The 26,564-nt window shown below is 40.1% G+C and overlaps 1 protein-coding gene across 3 annotated transcripts in view; it reads left to right on the plus strand.

The window, feature by feature from the left end:
- The window catches only part of DSE (dermatan sulfate epimerase), an 80,519-nt gene that overhangs the window by 19,395 nt on the left and 34,560 nt on the right, over positions 1-26,564 (plus strand). For 2 of the 3 annotated variants that reach the window (XM_006734234.3, XM_081828844.1), the window contains exon 2: positions 8,168-8,636. In XM_006734234.3, the coding sequence (XP_006734297.1) occupies positions 8,221-8,636 (416 nt within the window). In that variant the 5' untranslated portion in view covers positions 8,168-8,220. Of the gene's footprint in view, positions 1-8,167; positions 8,637-26,564 lie in introns of those variants that run through there. The other variant, XM_081828845.1, reaches the window with a different exon arrangement.

A 26,564-nucleotide genomic window follows, 5' to 3' on the forward strand; every position in this document is an offset into this window, starting at 1 on the left:
AATTTTATTTATTTATTTATTTTTTTTTTTTTTAATTTTTTTCTTTTAATTTACTTGACAGAGAGAGACACAGCGAGAGAGGGAACACAAGCAGGGGGAGTGGGAGAGGGAGAAGCAGGCTTCCCGTGGAGCAGGGAGCCCGATGCGGGGCTTGATCCCAGGACCCTGGGATCATGACCTGAGCTGAAGGCAGACGCTTAACGACTGAGCCACTCAGGCGCCCCAAATTTTATTTATTTAATTAATTTATTTTTAAAAAATTTTATTTATTTGATAACCTTCGGCTCAGGTCATGATCTCAGGGTCCTGGGATTGAGCCTGGCGTTGAGCTCCCTACAAGAGGGGGTAGGATCAGAGGGAGAAGCCGACTCCCCGCTGAGCACGGAGCCCAATGCGGGACTCAATCCTGGAACTCCGGGATCATGACCTGAGCCGAAGGCAGACGCTTAACCAACTGAGCCACCCAGGCGCCCAGGTTAACCATTCTTCTTATAGAAGGAAGTTATATAGTTACCAGTGTTGGTCTAGGAAAGAAGTGAGCTTCAGATTACATTGTGAGAAAATGTATTATCTTCACAAAAAACTTTCCCAGAAACAATATAGAAATGGTCTTGGACCGCACAGAGCTGCACTCAACTTACAAACCCAACTTAAAGTTTCTCCAGTGTTGAGTGTGAAGGTGGTGAGCACCATTATTATACACAGTGTGGTTTTGCTGTGTGGATTCAGGGTTGTAATGACTCCCTCAGTAGTGGGTGGAAATTCTTGGGGGTTCCGTATACTATAATTTCATATTATGGATTTTTGTTTGGAAATGACTTTTTGGGGAGATATATTTCTTTTCACCTGAAATAAGGAAAACAATAAACCCTCAGTAAAAGGAGCTTTCATTTTGATTAAGAGCCCTTGGTTTTTAAAATATTCTTTTTTGGCTGAGTCTACAGGCTTTACACGTCAGGGAGTATAATTTTAGCAAATGATTGTGTAGTACCAAAACCATATGTTTTCTTAGGATTTGATGTATGTAAGAATAATGTTAGATTTATTTCACTACAGAAATTTACCAAGGGCATAAAAGGTTTTATTTTGATATTGAGGTAGAATTATTTTTCAAAAAAGTATCCTAATTATACATTTAATAAAATGGAAATAGCAAAGTAAGGAGAACTTTAAAAATGTGTACATTTTGAAGTAGTATGTGAGACCACAGCAAGATGTTTCTCAAATACTTGGAAATAGATTTCTCTGAGAGTTAAATCCTAAAATAGATCAGAGAAGGAAATGTGCAGTTCTGTTAAGATATGTTAGTGTTCTCAGGGCATCAGAATTTGCCTGAAACCTGATTGGAGGCCTAAATATGAGGAAACTTGGGTTTCAATGGAGTCGTAGTTGCTAACTTCTACAGTGCCTATACATTTTCCAGGGAAGAGGATCTGAAGTCAGGGGCATTTTGTTGTCCGGTTTGCAGGACTGTTTTATGTTTTAGCCCTTCATGGATGTGGGCACATCCAGTTCTAGTGTGAGAAGTATTTAACTATCCTCATCAGGTAACTGACTACTGGGTCTATCCATTGGCTTGGGCAAACAGGAACAGGTACTCTTGAGCTAAACCTGGTGGGGGTCGTGGCAGGAGCTGTGGGGTATGTAGATTTTGCTCTTCTTTCCTAAATATCATTACAATTCAATTTAAAAATTTTTGTTTTTAATGACATCCCCGGGGCGTCTGTGACAGATGCTGACAACGCGGCTTCCTTTCAAGAGAGTTATGGTGGTGATCTTGACTGGTTGAGTTGCCCCAAGCCCAAGGCCCCTCACCAGGCAATTATCAAATAATTTTACTACCTGTGTGGTTTTCTGATGAAGCCAGAAAATATTTCCCAATCTGCTTGATAGTTGTATTTCTTGTAAATGAATGCAGTGACATTCTGGTTTTATATATGTTGGGGGAGGAGGATTTTGGTTTTATTAACATCAGATAGCACATCCAGGACGATCAGCTGAGATACTGATGACATTGCCTGAGCTAACTCCAGACCCTTGAGGTTACCTTATCAGCTCAGGCAGGGGCAGCAGATATCTCCCAAGTACTCATGTACCCCTTCAGTCATATAAATTTATTACTAGGAAACACTCTGCAGCCAGAGGTTTTATTTTCCAGGCCCTGTTGTATCACTGGGCCTTTTGAAAGAATACAGCAAGAAGCAGTCCACCTTTTACGCACCAAGAATTATGGGCTTTGGGAGGCAATCAAACTCAGATATCGTTTATTTAATAATTACTCTTTTCTTTGAGGGCAAAACCCCTGACAAATACTTGAAAAGTCTCAATGGTTATATGCTTTCTTTTCCAGTGAGTGTTGAGCTTACTAATGAATGATGTGTTAAAGAGTCAGGAGCAGGGGTGGCCTGGGTGGCTCAGTCGTTAAGCGTCTTAAGCGTCTGCCTTCAGCTCGGGTCATGATCCCAGGGTCCTGGGATCAAGCCCCGCATCGAGCTCCCTGCTCCACGGGAAGCCTGCTTCTCCCTCTCCCACTCCCCCTGCTTGTGTTCCCTCTCTCGCTGTGTCTCTCTCTGTCAAATGAATAAATAAAATCTTAAAAAAAAAAAAAAAGAGTCAGGAACATACTGTTTGAGTTTCAGCTGAGTTTCTAAAAAGTGGCATGACCTTGCCCAGACACTTACCATCTGTGATTTCCTTATTTTGCTTATAATATTTAGTTTTTTTCAAGAAAATATTTTATGAATAGGTTAATATAATTGTGCATGTCTGAAAAGTCTTCCCTTTTATTAAAAATATTTATAGAGCTCTTCATGTCAGGGTCTATGCTCGGTGCATCACATAATATTTAATCACCCCGTGAAGTTGGGATCGTTTTATGGATGAGAGAATGGAGACTCTGAGAGCAGGAGTCATTGGTCAAAACTAGCAGACAGCAGAGCAGGGATTTTTTTCTTCTCTCCATGCCCAGTGTTAATCATAATGCTGTGCTCCTTAGACTTGACACATGCTGTAAGAGCGTTTTTAATCCATCTTCATTTGGGACATCTTTTACTTTCTACAGGGTAATATCACTCTTCAATCCTTATACTTTCTATATTTTCTAAAGCCAGGGAAATTGAAAGAACTTTTGTGCTACCATGTGACCATTTGGAAACCTACTTCATTTCTGAAACTTGATGTTACTAGTCTAGTTTTCAGTTCTTTTCCTCCTGAGCATATTCTTTCTGTGCTTTCTTTGTATAAGGATGGTGAAAATGGGAACTTTAATGTCACTGAATATTGTTAAAAATTTGGTTAAAGAAAAGAATGTTGGCTTAGGATTTAAGAGATCGGGTTCTAGTTCTGCCTTTAAGATACTGTTAGAGTATCAGTAGACACTAACTCTTAATACTGTTTGTCACATCAAGTTATTATAAAGTAAAAGATCAAATATGTGAAAAGCATTTCACCAAAATTTCTGTGTCAGCAGTCATAATCGCTGCAGTGGATTGTTGGAACCAGGATTAAAGCAAAATAATTTTAGGCTTATTGTTGCTTTGTGAGGACCTACTTAATTAGAATTCAGGCATCTTGTTAAATGCTTTTTGTATTATTTGGCTTGGCCTAAGCATACTGTCAGATTTGGACTGCTGCCGATACAGGCTAGGCATTCAGGCAGGGGGATGATCAAATTGCTATCTCAATTATCTGGTAGTGACAGGTAATTCTTAAATGACTATATTATACTTATTGATTAGGTGAAAACTTAGGAACGTTTTGCTTTCTGGGCTGTGTAGAGTGAGACAGAAGAATGGGAAAGAAAACTAGATAAGGAAAGTTAGTGTATTATAGTGGAAGAGAAGAGGAAAGGCTTTTAGGGGAAATGAGGCTCCATAGAGTCATTCAAAAACATCCTGAGAATTGATTTATGAGTAAACTGAAATATTCATGGCAGCTGCCGGGGATTGCCCATGGTGTTGCCATATTGAAAATGCCATGCTCTTGAGCTGGGCCAAGTGCAACCTAAAGATTTAAGGGAGTCGGCAGTGCTCTGCTGTGTCTGTAACACATGAACTAGGGGGAGAGTGGCTTGAGAGATCACCCACAGACATCTGAAAGTAGACTTGTTCAACGTGTGTGTGTGTGTGTGTGTGTGTGTGTGTGTGTGTGTGTGGTGGGCCAGTGGGAGAGTTAGAGTTGGCCCTTCTGGTAAACTCAGTGGTCATTGTTTCACTTAGCATTTCAGCATCTCCCAAACTTTAGTCATTCAGCTACCACTTTCAACAGTTTTTGCCCTATCCATTTACTTTTTTTTTTTTTAACTTTTAAATGTAAATATGTTTTGAACAGGAACTTTATATCTCTGTTGAAATCTCCGGTTAGATGTCCCAGTGATAGTTTTCCCATTGAGATAAGTTGGCATAAAACCTGTCCATCTGTGGTCCACCTAAAATGATCATGAGAGACACTCCTTTCATGTAATTTCAGCTCTTCTCTCTACAGAGTGGTATGTAGAATGCTGAGGGTAGAAGTTTCAAGGGGAAACCCAAAGACTGGAAATGGGGGCTTTTCAAGGTAATTTTCTGGATAGATTTAAGATGGTAGATGTCTCCCTTTAGGTTATCAGCCTAAAGTAAGTTTGAGTTAGACTTTAATTAAGTTTAATTCTTTCTTTTCTTTTCTTTTCTTTGAAATTTGTTTTTAGGCTATAGAAGTTTCTCGGCCTTGTGAGTATTTTCCTCTATTAGTTTCCTAGCAGAAATATTTTTCTGAAAAATTCAGAACTTGCTTTGGCTTCAAATAAGAGGGAATAAAGTTTCTACTCTGCCAACACCTAAGTCCAAGGGTTAATTCAGTTTAGCCAGCATCTATGAGCTGCCTTTTCCTTGTCGAGCACAGTGCTAAGTCCTGATGTGAGGCACGGCATAGAAACCGTTCCATGTGATAACTGGTATGTGCCAGATACAGAACAAATGAACTCTTTGGATAGATCAACGAAGGCCTTAATCGCGGGAGAGCAGTGGAGGCTGGGTGAGTCGAGTGCAGTATAATAGGAAGGCAACACACTCTGTGACATGATGAATGCTACGGCCCTTTCTTCCCAGGCGGCCTGTGTGCGTGATTGTTCTGTAGAATTTCTGTGGGTTCTGCACTGGCCCACATGGTATCCCAATAAGAATTTATGTTTTAAATGTGTGGTAGCTCACAGCTCACAGCCTTGCTGCCCTGACACCCTCACGTGAATTTGAAGCAATAACGAGGGAACCTTCAATAACAGTTGGCATATTGAGGCGGCATGATTCCCAAAGCAACATGTTAATGAGGTTCTGTGCTTCAGGAGCAACTCTTCTTGTTTAAACATACTCAGGCATGACCTACGTAACGGGAAGCGATGTGGCAGAAGTGGCTGGGATCACAGCATGATCTCTCTGCAGCAGCCCCCAGTACCTCAGTGACTCTGGACCTGGGTAGGAGGACAGGATGCATAGGGAGGAGGGAGAGAATAAAACAAATCAGCCTTTAGCTACCTTTAGGGAATGTTGGTATAGGATCTGAGATAGAGAAATTCTAGTCTCCCTGTGGGTTCTCACCCATTCCCCCAAAATCCAGCCTCCCACAAACACCTAGAACGTGAGCTACAGATTCAAAAACCAGTAGCTGAGAGAAGTTCTTCAATACTATCCATGTAGGGGTCAATTAAAGGAGAAACTTCCAATTCATCCTCACTTTAGATGCCTACAAAACCTCCACAGTGTTAATTCCATTGATAACTGCATCCAATCTTAGACTTTGGTGGATTTAATATAGGCAGGCTTTTTTTTTTTTTTAATTGTTTGCATGAATGTCCAATGAAAAGAGCAAAATAATAAACTTCGGGGTGGAGGTGGGGGTCGTGGGGACTCAGCACTACTTTAGACCCAGCCATGTCTCTGTGTTGCCGGAGACCACACTCCTCCCCAGACATAACCACAGAGGACTATTTCTTTTGGCCAGGTCTCTGACCTTGAAGGGTCTAGCCAGCCTCCTTGAAGCTTTGGGTGCTAGACATAATATGAGTAGAGTCCAAGAGTTATTTCTATTTCATATATTTTATTTAGCGTGGCTATACCAATTTTTTTTATTAATCACAAGATTGACTCTTGAAATACATCTACAGTGCTTTGCAAATTTGCTACCCTTGAGTTTCATATATATATATAGTCTAAAACACGTTCAGAAATATGAAGAATACTAGAATTAATGGCAAAGTATCCATAAGTGATGCCATATTGCCTTTCTCTTGGAGATAGAGCAAGTTGAGAATATGGACTGATCTCCAGTGTATGTTAAATCTTTGGTTTTCTTTCTTATGAATGTGACGAGGCAGCTTTCCCTTAGAAAAATAGTTTGTGTTCAGCTGGGGAGGTTGATTTTTCTCCATCAGTTTCTCTCTTTAATAATTGAAAACTACTGTTCATTATTTACATAAAACTGTCTTTTTCTGGTCTGTTTTCTATAACCTTTCCCCTCTGAAGAATTTTAAGAATTCCCTGACTTTCCTCTGGGGGATTTTATGCCTGCTTCATCCCAGATGTGGGACACAGACTAGGCTGAGGTTTTTTGTTTTTTTTCTTTTTTCTTTTTTAAAAATATTCTTGTATTTGAAAGATGTTCTTTTAACCTGTGCCACTGAAAAAAGGATTTTTAAGAAAGTTAAGCAGTCAAGAAAATATGAGTTTGGTTTCAATGCCTGACTTACTGAATGACACCAAAATCCCATATGCAAAATGAAAAAGTAGGCAGCAGTTTCAAATAATAAGGGGAAAATGCACACATGTTATTTCAGCCTTTTGATTCTGGGATTTTATTTTCTGAATGAAGGCCTGTCCGTTTCTAGTCCCTGCAGCCCCTTGTCTGGCCTTTCAGTACACACCTGCTGATGTCAGCCCAGGGAATGCATGGGCTTGGCCGTCGGTTACCCTGCTTTTGTCTTCTCTGTCCCCACCTTCTTTTTTTTTTTTTTTTTAAGATTTTATTTATTTGACAGAGAGAGACACAGCAAGAGAGGGAACACAAGCAGGGGGAGTGGGAGAGAGAGAAGCAGGCTCCTCGCTGAGCAGGGAGCCCAATGCGGGGCTCGATCCCAGGACCCTGGGATCATGACCTGAGCCGAAGGCAGACGCTTAACGACTGAGCCACCCAGGCGCCCCTCTGTCCCCACCTTCTGCTGACACAAAGAGGATATAGCTTTACTCATAATATTTTGTCTGCTTACGCTCTTACAGATGTATTGATCCTAATCCCTGCTTCAGAATGTAGAATGTTAGGAAGCCGGGAGAAGCCAGAATAATGGAAGCCTATAATTAAGAAAGACAGGATTTTCTCTTTTTTCCTAATGTCCATTCAGATTCCCAGACAAATTTCACCACCAGCTTTTGGTTATTGTGGTTTTCATGTTACTGTCTAAAAAAATACCATAAGATTTAAACTTTTTTGAGTTCTAAAATATGAGAAAAATGCCAAGGAGGGTTTGTCTTCCCTACTTGAGCAAATATTATATGGTTTCCCTAAGTCCAAAGTTCTGTTTTCCTCAATGAGTACATGTCTGAAGTATCATGTTTACTTGATTAAGTAATCAATAAAATTATTAGATTTTTTGAGTATAGTTTTTTTTTTAAGATTTTATTTATTAGAGAGAGAACATGAGCGAGGGTGGGGGGAGAGGCAGAGGGAGAGGGAGAAGCAGGCTCCTCACTGAGCGGGGAGCCCCATGGGGGACTCGATCCCAGGACCCTGAGATCGTGACCTGAGCCGAAGGCAGACGCTTAACCAACTGAGCCACCCAGGCGCCCCTATTTGAGTATAGTTGACATACGATGTTATATTAGTTTCAGGTGTACAACTTAGTGATTTGGCAAGTTTGTACATTATGCTATATTCACCTTAAGTACAGCTACTGTCACTGTACAATGCTATTATAATAATATCATTGACCGTATTCCTTATGTTGTGCCTTTTATTCCTGTGATTAAATTATTAGGTTTTAGTAAGTCTCTTCCTAGCTCAAATTTTTATTGTATTTTTTTTTAAATCTAAATTCCTAAGCTTTAGTTTTTAATATTTAGACCCTCTCCCAGTAAGCAAGGTTGTCTTTCCTACTTTGTTATGTCCCCCTGGTTGACATCCCCTTTTCTTTTTCCTCCTATAGGATCTTTCGAAGATGGTTTGGCTGCCTTGGAGATTTGGAGATCTGATGCCACGATGAGGACTCACACACGGGGGGCTCCCAGTGTGTTTTTCATATGTTTGTTTTGCTTGGTGTCAGCTTCCATCACCGACGAGAACCCAGAAGTCATGATTCCCTTCACCAATGCCGACTACAACAGCCACCCGATGCTGTACTTCTCCAGGGCAGAGGTGGCGGAGCTCCGGCTGCAGGCGGCCAGCTCCCACGAGCACATCGCCGCCCGGCTCACCGAGGCCGTGCACGCCATGCTGTCCAGCCCCTTGGAATACCTCCCTCCCTGGGACCCCAAGGACTACAGCGCCCGCTGGAATGAAATTTATGGCAACAACTTGGGCGCCTTGGCCATGTTTTGCGTGCTGTACCCTGAGAACATGGAAGCCCGAGACATGGCCAAAGACTACATGGAGCGGATGGCTGCTCAGCCTAGTTGGTAGATTTTTGTCTTTTTCTTCTTACTGTATCAACTCTGCAATTTATTTATTTATTTATTTTTTATTTATTTTTTATTTTATTTATCTATCTGACAGAGAGAGACACAGCGAGAGAGGGAACACAAGCAGGGGGAGTGGGAGAGGGAGAAGCAGGCTTCCCACTGAGCAGGGAGCCCGATGCAGGGCTCGATCCCAGGACCCTGGGATCACGACCTGAGCCGAAGGCAGACGCTTAATAACTGAGCCACCCAGGCGCCCGACTCTGCAATTTAAAGAAACTGAATTTATACACACTGAAATCTTAGAGGCCAGATTCTCACATACGTGTATGAGTGAAGGGGTGGGGTTCCTTGTTATCTGCGGGGTTAGCGGCTTATGAATGGCTCATAGTTTCAAAAGACTCAGTAATGTCCGTGTTTAAAGTTAGCAGGAGAATATTTAGATATAACCTAGCCAAAGAAAACAATTTGCTGCATTGAGTAAATACTATTATCTCGATTGTTGAGAATTCTTTCCTCCATGGTCAACAAGCATGTATTACGGTCATCTGGCTTTAGGTTCTTATTGACCCCCAAGTGGTTAAAACCTTCTGCCAGCAAGAGATTTTAGCTAATTAAGATTTATTTAAATTTTATGACAATTAGGAGCTAAAAAGGATTGGGATAGGATTAACTGCCAGTTTATAAACAAGAGCTTATCCAGTAACTACTGAACTGCCCAAACCTGTAGGAAAATGTGAGGGATTCTAACTATATAATAATTTATCTTCAGATGTTCCAAGGTTTGGAAACAAACTTGCTGTCCCTTTTTGATTAGCTTAAATTTATTTTGTTTATAATGAATATGTCTACCTAATTCCAAAAAGATATGGGGTAGGTTGATTAGGGATTCTGTAGGTATTCTTACCCAAATTGTGTTTTAATATATATTCATGGTACAGTTGCACCAAAAAAATTACAAACTATATGAAATATCCTTTTAAAATTAGAGAAGCTTCTTTTTTATAGGGCTATAGAGAGCTCATTTTTAAATGCTTAGAAAATCAGTGAATGCGTTTAATGCTGTGATGAGTTACATATCACATGTCATAGGAGTGAAGAATGGTAATTTGCAACCTTCCTGAATTCTGTCAATATGGTAATGAAATTTAATTTTTCCTAAATTTCTGCCAAACTGATAATGCTATTTGCTTATAGAGTTTGAAGGATTTTCTGGAATTTCTTAGTGAAGAAAATTATGGAAGAATTGGCATTAAATCCATATCAGAGTTGAATTTTTAGGACTTACTGTGGGGTGCCTGGGTGACTCAGATGGTTAAGCATCTGCCTTTGGCTCAGGTCATGATCTCCAGGTTCTGGGATCGAGCACCGCATTGGGCTCCCAGCTCAGCGGGGAGTCTGCTTCTCCGTCTCCCTCTGCCTCTCCCCCTGCTTGTGCTTTCTCTCTCTCTTTCTCAAATAAATGAATAAAATCTTTAAAAAAAAAAGACTTGCTGTTAGATATGTATAATAATTTGAAGTTTATAATATTTTAGGTTGAAAAGAACCTTTTTATTTGGTTTGTATGCAGTACTTTCTGATTTTGATTCTAATTAACTGATTTTACTCTATTCCTGACACCAAGAAAGATAATAAAAGATGTATGAGAATTTATTTGATATTTGAACTACAAGATTATATTATCAAATGTTATAATTACTTGACATCGTGTAATTGGTTAAAAATGGCAACCATTACATATTTGAGGAAAAAAACCTCCGTTGCCTCTAAAGCTACTTTTTCTTTTAAAATCCTTTTTTATTTTATTTTTTTTTTTAAAGATTTTTTTTAATTTATTTATTTGAGACAGAGAGAATGAGAGACAGAGAGCATGAGAGGGAGGAGGGTCAGAGGGAGAAGCAGACTCCCTGCCGAGCAGGGAGCCCGATGCGGGACTCGATCCTGAGACTCCAGGATCATGACCTGAGCTGAAGGCAGTCGCTTAACCAACTGAGCCACCCAGGCGCCCTAAAATCCTTTTTTAGATAGAGAAGTTAAATTTGTCAGATTAAGATACTGATGAAAATGTTCCAGAGAATAGTTACTGTATAAAGCCATCTGTTTCACTTCATAGCTAACTGTGAAGTACCATTGTTTCATGGAGATTTTTTTTAACACAAATACAATAACATTAAGAGAATTATACAAAACCCATGCAAACGTTATAAAGCATTCAAGAGTATAAATACCAACTTGAATGAATGCTGTTATTAGAGAGGATTAGACTCCTAGGATAAAAGAAGGGAAAATTAAACAACTTCAAACAAAAATGGTGGTTTCCATATTGTTTCTACAAGTTGAGGTTTACTGGTTATTGAGGTTTGTATAAATTTGTCAGAAGACTAGTACTTTATTCATGGCAGTATTGATAAAAATAGGTATAACTCTATGCTATTATCTGGTCACCAAAAAGTCAGTCTGTGATTTAATAGAGCTGAACAGTTGACTTCTTTCTCTTGACCTCCTTGAAGCTGAAGGTCAGAAATGGAAAATTTACCCTTACATCTGGTTTCTAGTGCCAGAAGTGATCTTAGCAGAAAAAAGTGGAGCTACTGGAACATTTTGTCTCGGCAAGTACTGTTACTAGGTTCTACTTTTAAATAATTTTATGGAAATTTTAACTTTTTTTTTTTTTAAGATTTTATTTATTTGAGAGAGAGAGCACGAGTGGTGGGGAGGGGCAGAGGAAGAGGGAGAAGCAGACTCCCTGCTGAGCAGGGAGCCTGACGCGGGACTTGATTCCAGGTCCCTGGGATTGTGACCTGAGCCAGAGGCAGACGCTTAACTGAGCCACCCAGGTGCCCTGGAAATTTTAACTTGTTAAAAGCTACCACACCCAACCCCTAGACTCTTGTATTTTCATTTAGAATCTTAGTTGAATGTAATCACATTTTGACAACTTAAATGTTTTTATTCAGCTATCTCTGTTTAAATCGACTAAATCATACGTTCCCAAAATGCACAGAGAGGTATATTGTGGATGTTGTCACTGTCTTAGGACATAGTTCACCTCTATTGGTTTCAGAGAAAAAACAGAACTAGCTCTTATTTACCAAAGAGATCAATAATTAATATCATAGATTTGTTTTTTAGAAAGCTTCCTACAGTGGCTTTATCAGACTGAACACGTTTGCCATTGTCCTTGAAGGGCATTTCTGCTCCTTTTAAAACCAATGACTAAATTGTGTTCACTCACTTATTCAATCAACTAACTTTTACTGAGTATCTATTGTGTGTCATGAACTAGGCTGGGTACCGGGGATTCAAAGATGCAGTGATAGTCCAGAAATTGTACAAGTCGCCCCGAGAGTGAGGAGTGCTGCAAACCTCGGGTATTTGAAACCTAAACTAGGGCTGTGCCCTCTTCTCAGAAATGAGTGTAAGGCTCACTTAATGAGAGGTTTCCTCAGTTTCATTCATGACCTAAAGGTTTGTATTGTGCTGCACTCTGATGCGGTAGAAAAGTACTAACTCCAGAGTCTCACTGCCTGGATTTGAATCTCAGCTTTCCATTCTTCAGCTGTGTTACATCAGACAGACGTTCTTAATTTGTCTGTGCCTTAGCGTCCTGATATGTAAAGTGGCAATAGCAGCAATATCTCCCTCACAGCCTCGTTAGGATTAAACAAGATGATGGGAAGTACTCAGCGCAGTTCCTGTCACCTAGTAAGCCTTCGGTACATAAGAATAATGACATTAATGGTAAGTATTGCTACTATTATTTACTCAGTACTTAGACCCTGTTTGGCTTATAATTTAATATATGTAGGCTCTGAGGAAATAGTATTTGGGATTTATTTGGAGATTTTACTCATCTTTGTTCAAATGCCTCTCTAAACTAGAACATCTGTTTAACTCACAGAATTTCCCTTTTGGCTTTGTTCCATTAAAATGCTCAGTGATGCTCCCAAGGGCCCTTTTTTAATGCATACAAGAATCTGATGGTAACGCCAATGAAGAAGGCTTAGTGGAATGTAACAGTGATGTGTCTTGTCTGGTATTAAAAAGAAGTCCATCTGGGATTATACGTGCATACAAATGTATTAATATGGTTCATTTTTCATTTGAGTATTTTGTAAGTAAAGAGCTAAAAGGTAACATCTATATATTCACTTATTTAAGGCTCTTGGGCCATTGTAAAAGAAAAGTAAAGGAAAATGTTGTCTAATATACTGTTCCTGTTATATGTCCATTTTATGTGACACGTACTGCAAAGTAGAAAGGGAATCTGGAAGATTGATCACGAGGATGGTAGTGATTGAAAAACAATAGCATGCAAAACTTCTTTCTTCTTTTAGCATTATACTTGCGTGTATCTCCCAGCACCCCGATGATCGGGCACCACAGAAAGTTGGGTCCTGTCTGTGTGCTGTGTCTGCCTTTGCAGGATGCCACATCCTCGCTCACACACTCCTTTGTTCTTCTGACTTCTGCTAAGGCTCATATGTTCATAAAGTAAAATTAACAGTAATTTAAGTTTGTTCTTAACTTAGTTCTAAAAATCAAATTTAAAAAGATAATCATTTTAACTTATATATACTGGCAAATCATTTTCAGCATCACCAAAAATGTCTTTAACCTCTGAATGAATAGCCTTTTTTTGGTCCCCTATAGATCTCATCTTCCAAATGAGAACTAGGATTTGGGCTGCAGTGGGCTCTCTATTTTATATAAAGACTTGATTAGAACTTAATATGCAGCCACTTGAAGAAAGCTTAATGAGCTGAGACCATAAGTCTAGAGCTGGTAAAAATAGAAGATGCATTTTAATTCACTTAAAGTGAATTCACTTTTTATATAATGTCACCTAGTCACTAGAGCAGGTCTGCATGTCAGTTGGCATATGAGGATATTCTCATGTGTAAATGGTTGATTTCTGCCTTCAAACCTTACACAGTTAAAAAAGAACACAGCTAGATTCCAAATAAATGTTCTCCATTAGCCCTCCCCCCCCCAAAGCTTAAACTTTAAGGTAGGAAAATAATAAAAGCAGTTCTTAGTAGAGATTTAAAAGATATCTAGAAAGTCAATTTTTGGAGTTTTGGGACTCAGCACATATTACTCTACTTTCCTAAAAATTTCATATGTATATTTTTATTTACTTATTTCTACTATACTTTCCCCCAGAAGATTAAGGAAACAAAATACAAGATTCAAATTAAAAGTAGCTGAAAAAGAAAAGGGAAGGAAAAGGTTGGGGATGTCAGCTGAATTAGGAATGAGACAGTTGCTAAAATGTTGTATCTCACAGACCATGAGTGGGCCAAAGGGGGCCCTCCATTGTTTAGCTCTAAAGAGAGTAGGCTTGGGGTGCCTGGGTGGCTCAGTCGTTAAGCGTCTGCCTTTGGCTCAGGTCATGATCCCCGAGTCCTGGGATCAAGTTCCGCATCGGGCTCCCTGCTCAGCAGGAAGCCTGCCTGCTTCTCCCTCTCCCACTCCCCCTGTTTGTGTTCCCTCTCTCCCTGTGCTCTGTCAAATAAATAAATAAAATCTTTAAAAAAAAGAGAGAGAGAGTAGGCTCAGTAAGTTTTGAAGTGTAGAGTGTCCATGGGATCAAAAACAGATCAGTTATTCTATAGAACTACTACTCTTGACCCACGTAACAGACAGAAATATCTCCTGGGTTTTTTGTGAAGAACCTTCAGAACAGTCTCATGAACATCCCTACAGCACATATGTGATGGGTTGCACGAGGCTGTTTTTTTTCCTTTTAAGATTTTATTTATTTATTAGAGAGAGTACACATGCACAAGCGGCGGGGAGGGGCAGAGGCAGAGGGAGAAGCAGACTCCCCGCTGAGCAGGGAGCCTGATGCAGGACTCGATCCCAGGACCCTGGAATCATTACCTAAAAACAGAAGGCAGATACTTAACCGACTGAGCCACCCAGGCGCCCAATGAGTCTGTTTTTTGTGCCAGACCAGACTAAAGGCAAGGTTGTGGCTTTAGGTCACGCATGTGTCCTCCACCTCTTAGCATGGCATTAAGTAGACTTCTGTCCAGTGAATGAATGAATGAACACTATAGCATCCCTGGCTAAAGCATCTCCAAAGTGAAGTTCATTGAAATACAGGTGGAGGTGGAAGGGATGGATCTATGGTTTAGCCTCAGGCCACTTTTTCCCCCTAGTCTAGCTTAATCTTTCAGTAGAATCTTGCATACGTATCAGGAAGCCTCCCTGTACATTGTGTATTTCACTCAAGCTCGTGATGGATGCCATTATACTCCTCAGGAAGTTCTTGCTGTGATCTAGAACTAAAAACAAGCAAAAGAAGCAGAAAACTCAAATGATTACTGGAAAACACTACGGATCCTGAATCACTTAAGAAAGGCTCAGTTGAGTCTATTTTACTTAATAATATGAAGAGATGAATGCACTTACAAGAGACTGAAGATAGGATTGTAACAAAAAGGATATATTCAGCTCAGGTTGATAGCGTCTAGTTATCTTGTGTGCATTTCCAGGCAACAGGCTTTTGTCCAAGCATTGTAAACCCTGGGGAATGGTCCTCCAATAATGGTCTTTAGAGGCTGAGCAGCGCTTGAGCCTTGACTCTGCCATTTTATTAGCCATGCATCCTTTGGCAGGTTTTTTAACCTCTGTAAACGTCAGTGTCTTCATCTATAAAATGTGGATGATCCTTCCCGTGTAGTGAGATAATGCATGTGAAGCTCTTAGCATTATGTACCTGGCATGACACAGAAATAGGTATGAACATGGAGCTTGATTCTCAAGTTTCTTGATACACAGTACTCTGTTTTACCTGCTCTGTCACTCTGGAGTTGTGTTTTTGAGAAGGATTCATTGTGAATCATGCTTTCCTCCTTTCTTTATAGTAGTTTTCCTTACTGATTGTCAGAAAATAAATCACAGAGGAAAGAAATTACTTCACTCTCGCATTGGAGCCAGTCAGCTACAGGAAATCAGCACTGGTGGGGGAAACAAAGAAAGCTGAACTTTCGGACAGAGAAGTAATTGTACTTTCATTTGCAGCTGACTGAGTACTAAATCCTTGCCTGTGGATTGCAGACTTCTGGAGAGTGACATCTGAGAGTGTATTTGGAAAATAAAATAAAATAAAATAATAAGGTAAAACGAAGGAGAGAGAAAAAGAAAAAAAAAAGGAAAAGCCTCTGGCATATGGAAATGAACCAATCCGTTTCATTCCTGTACATTCCAAATTGAAGTGTGTGCCTGTCTTTCTCTCAGCATGCCCTTGCTGGGCTCCAAGAACAGTTCCCTACAGCTGTTTCGCAGACTTTTTACTTTTCTGAATTGTTCGTTAAGGCTGGGAATCAAAGGAAGGGGGAGGTGTACCTGGGTCCCAACATGTGGAGCCCCAGCACCGTGAGTGAAAAGATCAGGTTTTCCTCTCATGACCTTACAGTGGTGAAGACTGGGAGGCTTAGCCCAGAATGCACCTGGAAACCATTGGATTCCAGGAAACACATCCAGTGAACCTGGAGAGACAAATGCTGGGCTCTCAGAAAACCCAGCCCCCAATTCCCCTAACTTTTTCTCATTCCTGTTTCTCCTTCCTTTTACCCTTCCCCTGCCTCTCTTTTTGCCTTTTTCTCCTCTTTTCATTCTGTAATCTAAAAGAAGTGACCCCCTTTTACCCTATTTCAGATCCTTGGAAATAGAAGACTGAAACTGATGACTACAAAGCTTTTAGGATGGTCAGATTTTTTTTTAAAAAAAGAGATCCTACATTTATTTTATTTATTTTTTTTAGTAACCTCTACCCCCAATGTGGGGCTCAAACTCACAACCCCAAGACTGAGAGTCTCATGCTCTATTGAGCTAGCCAGGCTGATGATCATTATGGAAACACATATTAGGAACCTAGCCACTGGGAATTCTCTTCTTGAAGGCTATTTAATAGGCAGATTGTTGCCGTATAATAATAAATGGAGCCATTGGGTAAAAATTGAGGTCAGGTGACCCATAGCCGGAGGAAGCTTGTGAAAAGTTGCTAATTGAGAGACAACATCAGGTGTGCGGGTTAGCTGAGCATCTCTTTTAGAGTATGATTGTTCAATACATGACAAGCAGAGTGTTCTCCATCTATTTCAAATGCAAGTGAAGATAAAGTAGTTTTAACAATGCTTCTTTCTAACAACAAATTTAAGATATTTTACAGCAGCTATAATCATACACAAGTGAGCAGAAATCCAAAGTTAATTTTCTTTGTGGGATCTGTTTTTTGTTTGATTCTGAGAGTCAATATTGGTGATGAGTGACCCTCTCTCTCCTACCTCCTGCCCTTTTAGTGTCATTTTGCCTTTTTAAGTATAACATGGGCTTTCAGAGTGGCCAAAGAGAGCTGTGCTTAAGGCCAGGGGAATCTTTGTCCCTCTTTTGATAGGGTTCTAAGTCAGAGTCCCTCACCCCATATATACAAACAAGGGTAACACAAATGTTCCACCTAGTCTTAACAATCTGGCTCTTAAATGTTTCTCATATGAAAAACTTACCAAGCATGAGGTTTGAATTTTGTTCATTTCTTGCCCCTTATCTTGAGGGAAGATATTAATTGGCAAGTGCTGCGTGTGTATCTGTATTCTATTCCAATGACACTTCATAGTCATTTTTTTTTAAAGTTGGCTTTATCTATTAGGTAAAATAACTATTCAGTTTTTTGTTTTTTTTTTTTTAAGATTTTATTCATTTGAGAAAAGAGAGAGAGAGAGAGAGAGCACAAGCTGGGGGAAAGGGGCAGAGGGAGACTCCCCACCGAGCAGGGAGCCCGACATGACACGGGGCTCGACCCCAGGACCCTGAGATCATGACCTGAGCCGAAGGCAAATGCTTAACTGACTGAGCCACCCAGGTGCCCAATAACTGTTGAGTTCTAATATACTTAAGATGTAGGGTCTTGCTGACATTAGGTTCTTCCTAAGAAGATATATGCTATGCAAATATTTATAACTCCTAGAGAGTGATAATGACATGAGTATGCCCATGGGGTCTCTTATAAGCCTGGTAGTTCATTTTACCTTAGTTATCTTCAGAATGGCTTTTTATTTCTTCATCTCCTTTTTTTTTTTTTTTTTTAAAGATTTTATTTATTTATTTGACAGAGAGAGAGACAGCGAGAGAGGGAACACAAGCAGGCGGAGTGGAGGAGGGAGAAGCAGGCTTCCCGCCAAACAGGGAGCCCGACGTGGGGCTCGATCCCAGGACCCCAGGATCATGACCTGAGCCGAAGGCAGACGCTTAACGACTGAGCCACCCAGGCGCCCCTATTTCTTCATCTCCTTCTGCCATATCCATTAAGGGAGCTCGTTTTAGCCATGCTTACCACAGACTTTCTCATCTGTCTTGCCTTTTCCTTTCCAGTGTCAATACTCTGCATTAGGACAGCAGGAGGAGACACTGTCAGGGGCTGCCAGATCATCACTTATCCCACGTTAGCCGGTGGTTTAGAAGCTTTGTGTGTGGGACGGCTTGGAAGGAGAGGAATCAGGAGGAGGGGAACTAGGGAGAAGCTTAGAATATTAGTCCAGGAAGGAAGTGAAGACCACAGTTAAGACCGTGAGGGTGGAGAGAAAAAGGAATGACTTAGGACAGAGAATCTGCACGGAGATTGATTGGATTTGAGACACTTTGTCTCACAGTGTGATTCTTTCATCAGAATTCTTTAGGTATCCTTTTTTGGGCAGGGGAAGTTAAAAATTTTCTTTTTTCCTCTTAATCGTGAGTTTGGGCACCACATTGGGCATGGAGCCTACTAAAATAAATAATAAAAATTTAAAAAATTGTCTATTTCATATCTGCAAAAATCATACTACAAGTCCAATTCATTTATAACAAGTATGGTTACCAATAGGTTAGGAGTTTTTTTTAATTGAAGTATAGTTGACATACAATAATAGTTTCAGGTGTACAACATAATGATTCAATAATTATATCAATTATAAAATGCTCACCATGATGAGTGTAGTTATCACCTGTTACTATACAAAGTTATTTCAATATTATTGACTATATTCCCTATGCTGTACTTTTCATCTCTGTGACTTATTTTTTCTTCTAGAAGTTTATACCTCTTAATCCCCTTCACCTATTTTGCCCATTCCCCCACACCCCCACCTCTGGCACTTAGCAGTTCTCTGTATTTATGAATCTGTTTCTGTTTTTTTGTGTATATGCTTATTCATTTGTGGTGGTGGTGTTTTTTAGATTACCCATATAAGTGAAATGATGTGGTATTTGTCTTTTTCTTTCTGACTTATTTCACTTAGCATAATGCCCTCTAGGTCCATCCATGTTGTCAAGAATGGCAACATTTATTCTATTTGATGGTTGAGGAATATTCCATGTAAATATATATATATATATATATATATATATATATATATATATACCACATCTTCTTTATTCATTCATCTATCAATGGATACTTGCTTGCTTCCAGATCTTGGCTGTTGTAAATAATTCTGGAATAAACATGGGGTACATATATCTTTTTGAATAAATGTTTTTGGGTTTTTTTGGGTAAATACCCAAAAGTAGAATTACTGGGCCCTGTGGTATTTCTATTTTTAATTTTTTTGAGGAGCCTCTATACTGTTTTCCATAGTGGCTACACCAAATTACATTCCCACCAGAAGTGCATGAGGATTGTCTTTTCTCCATATCCTCATCAACATTTATTATGTCTTGTCTCTTTGTTATTGGCCATTCTGACTGATGTGAGGTAACATTCCTAAAAAGACGGATTCCTGGGCCCTCCACAGACTCAGTGAATCACCATTGTTTGGAGTGAGCCAAGGAACCTGTCCTTTTAACAAGTCCCCCATGTGATTCTGAGACACACTAAAATTTAAAAAGGAAAGGAGAGGGAGGTTTTAAAAAATGGTACTTGGTTTTGTTCTTGGGTGAACTGGTTGCACAGTGATGCCCAGATGTGGGAGGGAATGTAGGAGAGAGAAGATAGTTCACTTTTTACATGTCTTTTGGTGTCATTATTTCTTCTGTCCACTTTATCTGTCTCATTTTGTTGATATCAACCAACCGTGAGGACAGATGAATTTCAAAGCCCTCCGCCCCTGTTGTCATCACAGAGGCTCAGAGATACCTGCGGTAGGTATCTTGGTGGGTATTTACTCCTGTACTTACTTGGGCCTCCTGGCCGAGTCTGTTACTCTTGTAAGTTCACCGTCTTCCACTTTCACCTGTTCCGTGGCTTCTGCGCTATTGATGCTACATGTTAACCTCCAGCTATTTTTCTCCTTCCTCCCCTTTATTCTGTTCTTCACTCTTGCTGTTCTGTGAATGCATCTTGCTCTGATCGTTTGTGTCATTGTTGTATGTGGGTGAGCGCTTCAGGAAAAAGTATTTTTAGGAGTCAAAAAAAAGATCAGCCTGTTCCCATCATCATCATAAAACATGCCCCTATCCAGAGCTTACAGATTTTATTAAAGTCTTAATTTTTCCTAGAATTTTGTGTTTTCAGGGTTTTAAGCTTTTCACTGATAGGCATTGATATGCATGTCCCCCGTGGTCCACTTGGACCACACGTCCTGGCATTTTCAACTCTGCCCTGAGTCTTGCGGCAGTAAGTTTACAGAGCAGCGCTGAGTTGGCCTTTCTGCTTGCAGGAATCCCAGATGTATCTGTCCCTTTCTTTCCTCCTTTCCCTCCAATCCTACCCAGACTTCAGGATCCAGTTTGACTTCTCCTTCCTCTATAAGATTTTCTCTAGCCTGTTACCCTTCTCAATTTCCACAGTTATTTTTCATGTGATTTGTCAGTTTGCAGTAGAAACTGGGTTATTTACTACTTGGTTCTCTAATCAGGAGTACATATCTTCAAGATGGAGCCCCCCCAAAAATGTTTTTCTAGAAACATCATGGACTCTAGCTTCTACCTATACTTTGTCCAGTGTGATTCAGATATGCCAAGGGAACCATGCAGACTTCTTATAGGATGTCTTGTCTGTACTAGACTTCTCGGTCTGTTTGTTTGCCTACCCCACATAAGCTTATTGAGGGTAGCACCATCATGTTTTACTTTGGAGTCCTGAGAGCCATATATGGTTACAAAGATGCTAATAAATTATATTGAATGAATGCATGTATTTATTTTGATTGAAAGAGCTGAAGTCCTGGATCTGTTCATAACTTTGCATCAGATTTGGTACCTTGTGCACCGTGGACACTCATATTTGTCTGCCTCACTGTTGCTCCTAAGGCCTGCATGTCGTCAGCCTGTAATCACAGAGGTATTGTTCCTTTGCCCCGTTGGAGGCCAGTAAAAGGTATGTCAGGATTTGACATCTCAATGCAGAGTTTCCTGGGAGAGTCAGATTACCTGCTCTTTGAAGTGCCCTTGCACCTGGTATTCTCTCCATTGCAGGTCCTCAAATTTGGGCATTGAGCATCTTAATATGTATATCATATTCGTGGGTATTCCCTATCAGGTAACCTCAATAGAATTTTGTTCTGTTTTGTTTTATTTTTTCCCATTAAAGCCACTTTTTTCAATCTTTGAAATGTATGGTAGTGATGTTAGTTGGGCAGTGGAGGTGATGGTTTATTGGAACTAGAGCAAGGTCGGTGGAGGCAGACTGCCTGCGTTCTAATCCCATTTATGGGTTCTGTGACCTGGAGCGTGTTAGTTGGCTTCTTCATGGCTCAGTTTCCTCACGTATGAATTGGTGATAAATATAATACTGATGTTGTAGTGTTGTTAGAGCATTAAATGAGTTAATGAAAGAGTATATAGCATAATGTTACTGTTATCTTTATTAGTTTGCTTATATTGTGTTATAAATCGATGCCAACAAAGGTAATTTTCATTTATAATAAATGGATGTACATATTCATTTTATTTATGTTTATTGTGTACTTACTCTGTTCTAGGCATTTTGCTAGGAACTGGGGATATGAAAATTTGAGGGCAAGTTACACATCTTGCCTTGTTGTTGACCTATGGAAGATATCCACTAATAAATATGAATGCAGATGATAAATGCTGTGATTTGCAAAGTACAGTGTGTAATGGGTAGGTGGAAGGGTACTTCACCCAACATTAAAGCATCGGGGAAGACTTTCCCACTGCGGCCTGAAGGGCAAATGGGAATCAGCCATCTGAAGGGCAAAGAGAGTGCATTTGATTGTTCTAAGCAGAAGTAACTTATGTTCAAAGGCCATGACATAAGAAAGCACAGTATTTTTGAGGAACTGAAAATGTAATGTAGGGAGGACACTAGCAATCGTTGAGGCTTTGAGTAGAGAGCCAGGTGCCTCAAGGCCTTATCTAACCATGTGAAGGAAAGAGCTTGTACTTTTCCTTACAAGCACTGTGAGACCACTGAAGGGTTTTAACAGGGCAGTGACATGATCCAATTTGTGTGTGTGTGTGTGCACTAACCTTTTCAATGCAAAATGAAACAATACCATATGAAGAAGCATGTAGCTTAATAAAGCAACTAAAGGAAACTCCCTGGTAACCACAGCACAGACCAAGAAATAGCACTTTGCCTGCCATTCTGAGAAGCCCCTGCATGGGCCCCCATTGCAATCCTAGCTCCATCTGTCCTCACGGAGCCTACCCTGGCTTCAGTCATTCTGCCCTTGTGTTTCTTTATAGTTCATTCAGGTGTTCATCCCTAGGTACAAGTTCAGTCTTGCTCGTTTTGAAAGTTTAACTAAGCCTTTTTGTTTTTTATATGCTACGTTTCCTCCATCTATTTTTGTTACAATTTATCTATGGAAGAACCTGGGACCTTTGGCCTGTGCAGCTCCCCACGGTCTGGAGGTTGCTGAGTGTAGCTCATGGTGTAGCTCTGGGGGCGCCTTGGCCCTTGCTGTTCCCTGCACACTGACGAGCCTTAGCCAACTGTTGTGATTGCGCTGACGCAGGCGTAGGGTTAGGGGGCAGCTGTGTTCTCATCAGGAGACATAAAATGGCTGGTGTTTTCTCCATGTGACAGCTTTGTGTTTTAGGAAGTCCCTGACTACATGTGGAGAGTAGATTGCAGAGGTCAAACCAGAAAGACCAGTTAGGCTCTTTGTGTTTATCCAGATGAGAGCCTGGAATAGGGGCTCTGAGAATGGAAAGAAATGCTGGGTTCCAGAAAGTCTTAAGAATTTGTGTGTATAAGACTTGACAACTGTATTGGAGGACAGAGAGGACGAAGGAATTTCTTCATGGGATGCTGAGAGAATGATGAGACCTTTCAGTGAGATGGCAACACTTGGAACTGTTGGGGAGTGCTAATAAAGGGTTTGGTTTTGGATATACTGAGTACGAAGTGCCTATGAACCCAAGAGGAGATAACTGAGTTCACAACTCTCAAGTGTTATTTTTAGCTACTTCCTGTTTGCCATGAGTGTATTGTGACTTTAAAAAAAAAGTCACCACAAAAAAGATTTTATCAAATATAAAATAGGCTTTCAAGTCCAATATACGTAACTTCTGTTGATGATAGAAAAATGTAGAAGGAAAGTTCAAAGAAGGTCACATTTAATTAAAGTAGGCCGACCACAGTAAATAAATGAATAGCAATCACAGGAGTGAAAAGAAAAAGCAAGGGCCTGACAGAGCTTTATAGCCACATGGGTGTCTTCACGTTACTTTGTGGAACTGAAGCCAAAATGAAACTTCGGGCAGGCAGCACTCCAGGAGGAAAGCATCAGCTTGAGAGAATCCTCCTGTTTCTCTAAAGTTAGAAAAAGAGAAAAGATTCTTGAGGAAGCGTGGGTAACCATTCGGGCTTGTAACAATGGAGTGAGCAATTTTGAGTTCATGTCTGCGATTGATTTACAGGAAATTCACTCTTAGGAGAAAAAAATCTGGGGAAAGGAGAAGATAAGAATAAACCCACAGATATTGTGAAAACTTTATAATAACTTTAGTATCTTCCTGCCCTAAACTTTTGGCCATGATTTTGAAAAACCAAATGGAGTTTGCTGTTTTACCTTCTTTGGAGAACTTGTTGACTTGGGAGAGATATTGAATATTACTGAATCCAGTTTGAATCTTTTCCTCTTGGTTTTTTACCGTGGCCTTTCATTGGTCAGAAAAGATGCAGAGGCTGGGATTGCATTCAGTTTTGGGGGTGGGAGTCAACTTTTATTTTCAAAACGACATAACTAGATTTAAACTTGGGAGTGTTTAATGCACATGGCATGTTGATGATAGCTTGCAAGGTTGGCTCATAATTGAAACTTAGTTTATTCATTAATTTTGTTTTCTGGCAACATGTGAGGTAACACATCCTGCAATTTTTTTTATGATTCACAAAAATCCTAAACTGACTTTTCCGCTTTACTGCCAAATTGTTTTTTAAGAAGTACTCTGAAACTATGTCCCAAGGACATTAAATAAACATTATTGGTACAGACCACTGTTCATAGGTATTACTTTATTGTCTCTCTTGAGTGTAATTGGCTTCAAAGCCAAACAGAATCACTTTGGGGAGGATGAGAGATGCTTTTCTGCAGAGTGGTAAATTATTTTTCATTCCTCAATTAACTGCCTGGGCCTATTTGGTGTTTTCTGTCTGCCTTTATCATACAGTACCTTCTGCCCTCTACTTTCAACCAGACTGAACTCATGCTCTGGGTTCCTTCCTGGTGATCTCACAGTGGGATTTCCCCACAGCATTGGCTCTGCCTTGTGCTGGAAAGTGCTCTGGGTGGCCGGGTCTCAACCAAGCTCCACCCGCTAAAGCAGGCCCTGGGCCCAGGTCCTCTCTGCCTGCAGGATGCATCTGGCTGGCTGCTTGTTTGGTGTCCAGTTTACCCTCTAAGACCTTTTCAAACCTTTTTGAATGTGACCCATAGTAAGAAACAAAGTTTGCATCACAACTCAATACACGGTGACTTTAATGTGTGTGTGGGTGTGTGTGTGTGTGATATAAATATATAATATACAGATATATAATATATAAGATCAATATATGAGTGAAAGTTGCATGAATCAGCCCTTGCATATGTCATGTTTTGCACCCCACAATTTTCTATTCTATTCCATTTCATTAAATTCCACTAAAAATATACTAGTCAGGGACGCCTGGGTGGCTCAGTCGTTAAGCGTCTGCCTTCAGCTCAGGTCATGATCCCAGGGTCCTGGGATCGAGTCCCACATCAGGCTCCTTGCTCAGCAGGGAGCCTGCTTCTCCCTCTGCCTGCCGCTCCCCCTGCTAGTGCTTGCTTGCTCTCTCTCTCTGACAAATAAATAAATAAAATCTTTAAATATATATATATATATACTAGTCATAACCCATTATATTTATTTCACAGTCTATTTATAGCTTGTGATTTAAAATTTGAAAACTCTGCCTAACATTCTAATAAACACATGATTCCTTTTCAGAGAACCCTTTCTTAATATCCCTCTTAAATCTTGCCAGTGAAGGGACTGCTTTACCCTTTGAGGTGGCCTCTTTCTTCCATAATTTGAGTGTTTAGAGTACCTGTTCCTAAAATATATTAGGAAGCATCTTTTTTTCATTAGGAAAGAGTGCAAGTCTGTGATTGATGATTGCATTTCAGGTTTTCAGGGCTGAATGGAATAAATTCTGCAGCACATTATTTCCTCTTGGTGCCTAGAATAAAATCAGCCACATCTCATTTCACTGTTTCAAAAAGGCAATTTCAGTAAAACCCTTAGAAAGCATATTGTAAAAGAGAACAATTTTGATAAAACATTAAAAAATGGGAATCTTGAGTAAATATTAACCTACTGAGGAGATTATAAGAGAAAGTAAAATATCTTTTCATGTATCCTAGCACTTTAAAATCTGCCTCATTTTGGTTGTGATATTTTCCTACCATTAGGGTGGTAAGGTTTAGCAAATTGAGTAGCGTTTTTGCTTTGTTAAGGTGTCCTTCACTTTTTAAACTTTCTATTGCAGGTAATTCTTTGCTCTTTTGCATGTTGTGTTGTCAGATTATTGGGGGATTGCTCTTTAAAATAAATGGGAGTGGGGCGCCTGGGTGGCTCAGTCGTTTAAGCATCTGCCTTCAGCTCAGGTCATGATCCAGGGTCCTGGGATCGAGCCCCACGTCAGTCTCCCTGCTCAGCGGGGAGTCTGCTTCTCCCTCTCCCTTTGCCTCTCCCCCTGCTTGTGCTCTCTTCCTCTCTGTCTCAAATAAATAAATAAAATCTTTTAAAAAAAATAAATGGGAGTAAACTCATGTTCAAGTAGCGGTGGGAAGATGGGTACAGGATGGCAGTGATGGCTGGTCGGACTCTTTAAGGTCAGTGTATTCATTGCTGGGGCAGCTATATAACAAAGTACACTGACTGGGTGGCTTAAAACAAATAAATGGAGGCTAGGAACCTGAAATCAAGTTGTCAGTGGGATTGGTTCCTTCCAGAGGCTCCAAGGGAGGAACTGGCCCATGCCACTCTCCTAGCTTCAGGTGGTTGTAGGCAACCCTTGGCATTTCTTGGCTTGTAGATACATCACTCATCTGTCTCTCACACATACCATCCACCACCCACACATGTCTACTTCTTATCCCTCCATCCTTCCTATATAGATATGTTGTAATTTTAGTTAGATGGATTTTAAGTGTTTGCATATTTTAACAAGGCAAAAGTTATTGACACCTAAACCCTATTGTATACTAGGATCTCTTTTCAATTTGTGTACAACTTTTGTTTCTTTAGGATTAGTAACAGCTTTCTTGTTTTATCTAGTTTCCTATATATTTATCACTAATTATCAACCAGACTCTCACTCAGTTACATAAATCTTCTCCCAGTTAATTCACACAAGACGTTCTTAATGACATTTTAGGTTTCCCCCGCTATCCAAAAATAGAGCTTTCCTATAAAAACCTATGTAAGCTGAAATGGCATAAAGCAAAGAACCAGTTACCATTAATTTATATGGAAATATTTTTTAGTGTGCCCAGACCCCAAAAA

This window comes from Leptonychotes weddellii, chromosome 8 (genome assembly GCF_054177405.1).
Source record: "Leptonychotes weddellii isolate Sample4059 chromosome 8, ASM5417740v2, whole genome shotgun sequence".
Taxonomy (NCBI): domain Eukaryota; kingdom Metazoa; phylum Chordata; class Mammalia; order Carnivora; family Phocidae; genus Leptonychotes; species Leptonychotes weddellii.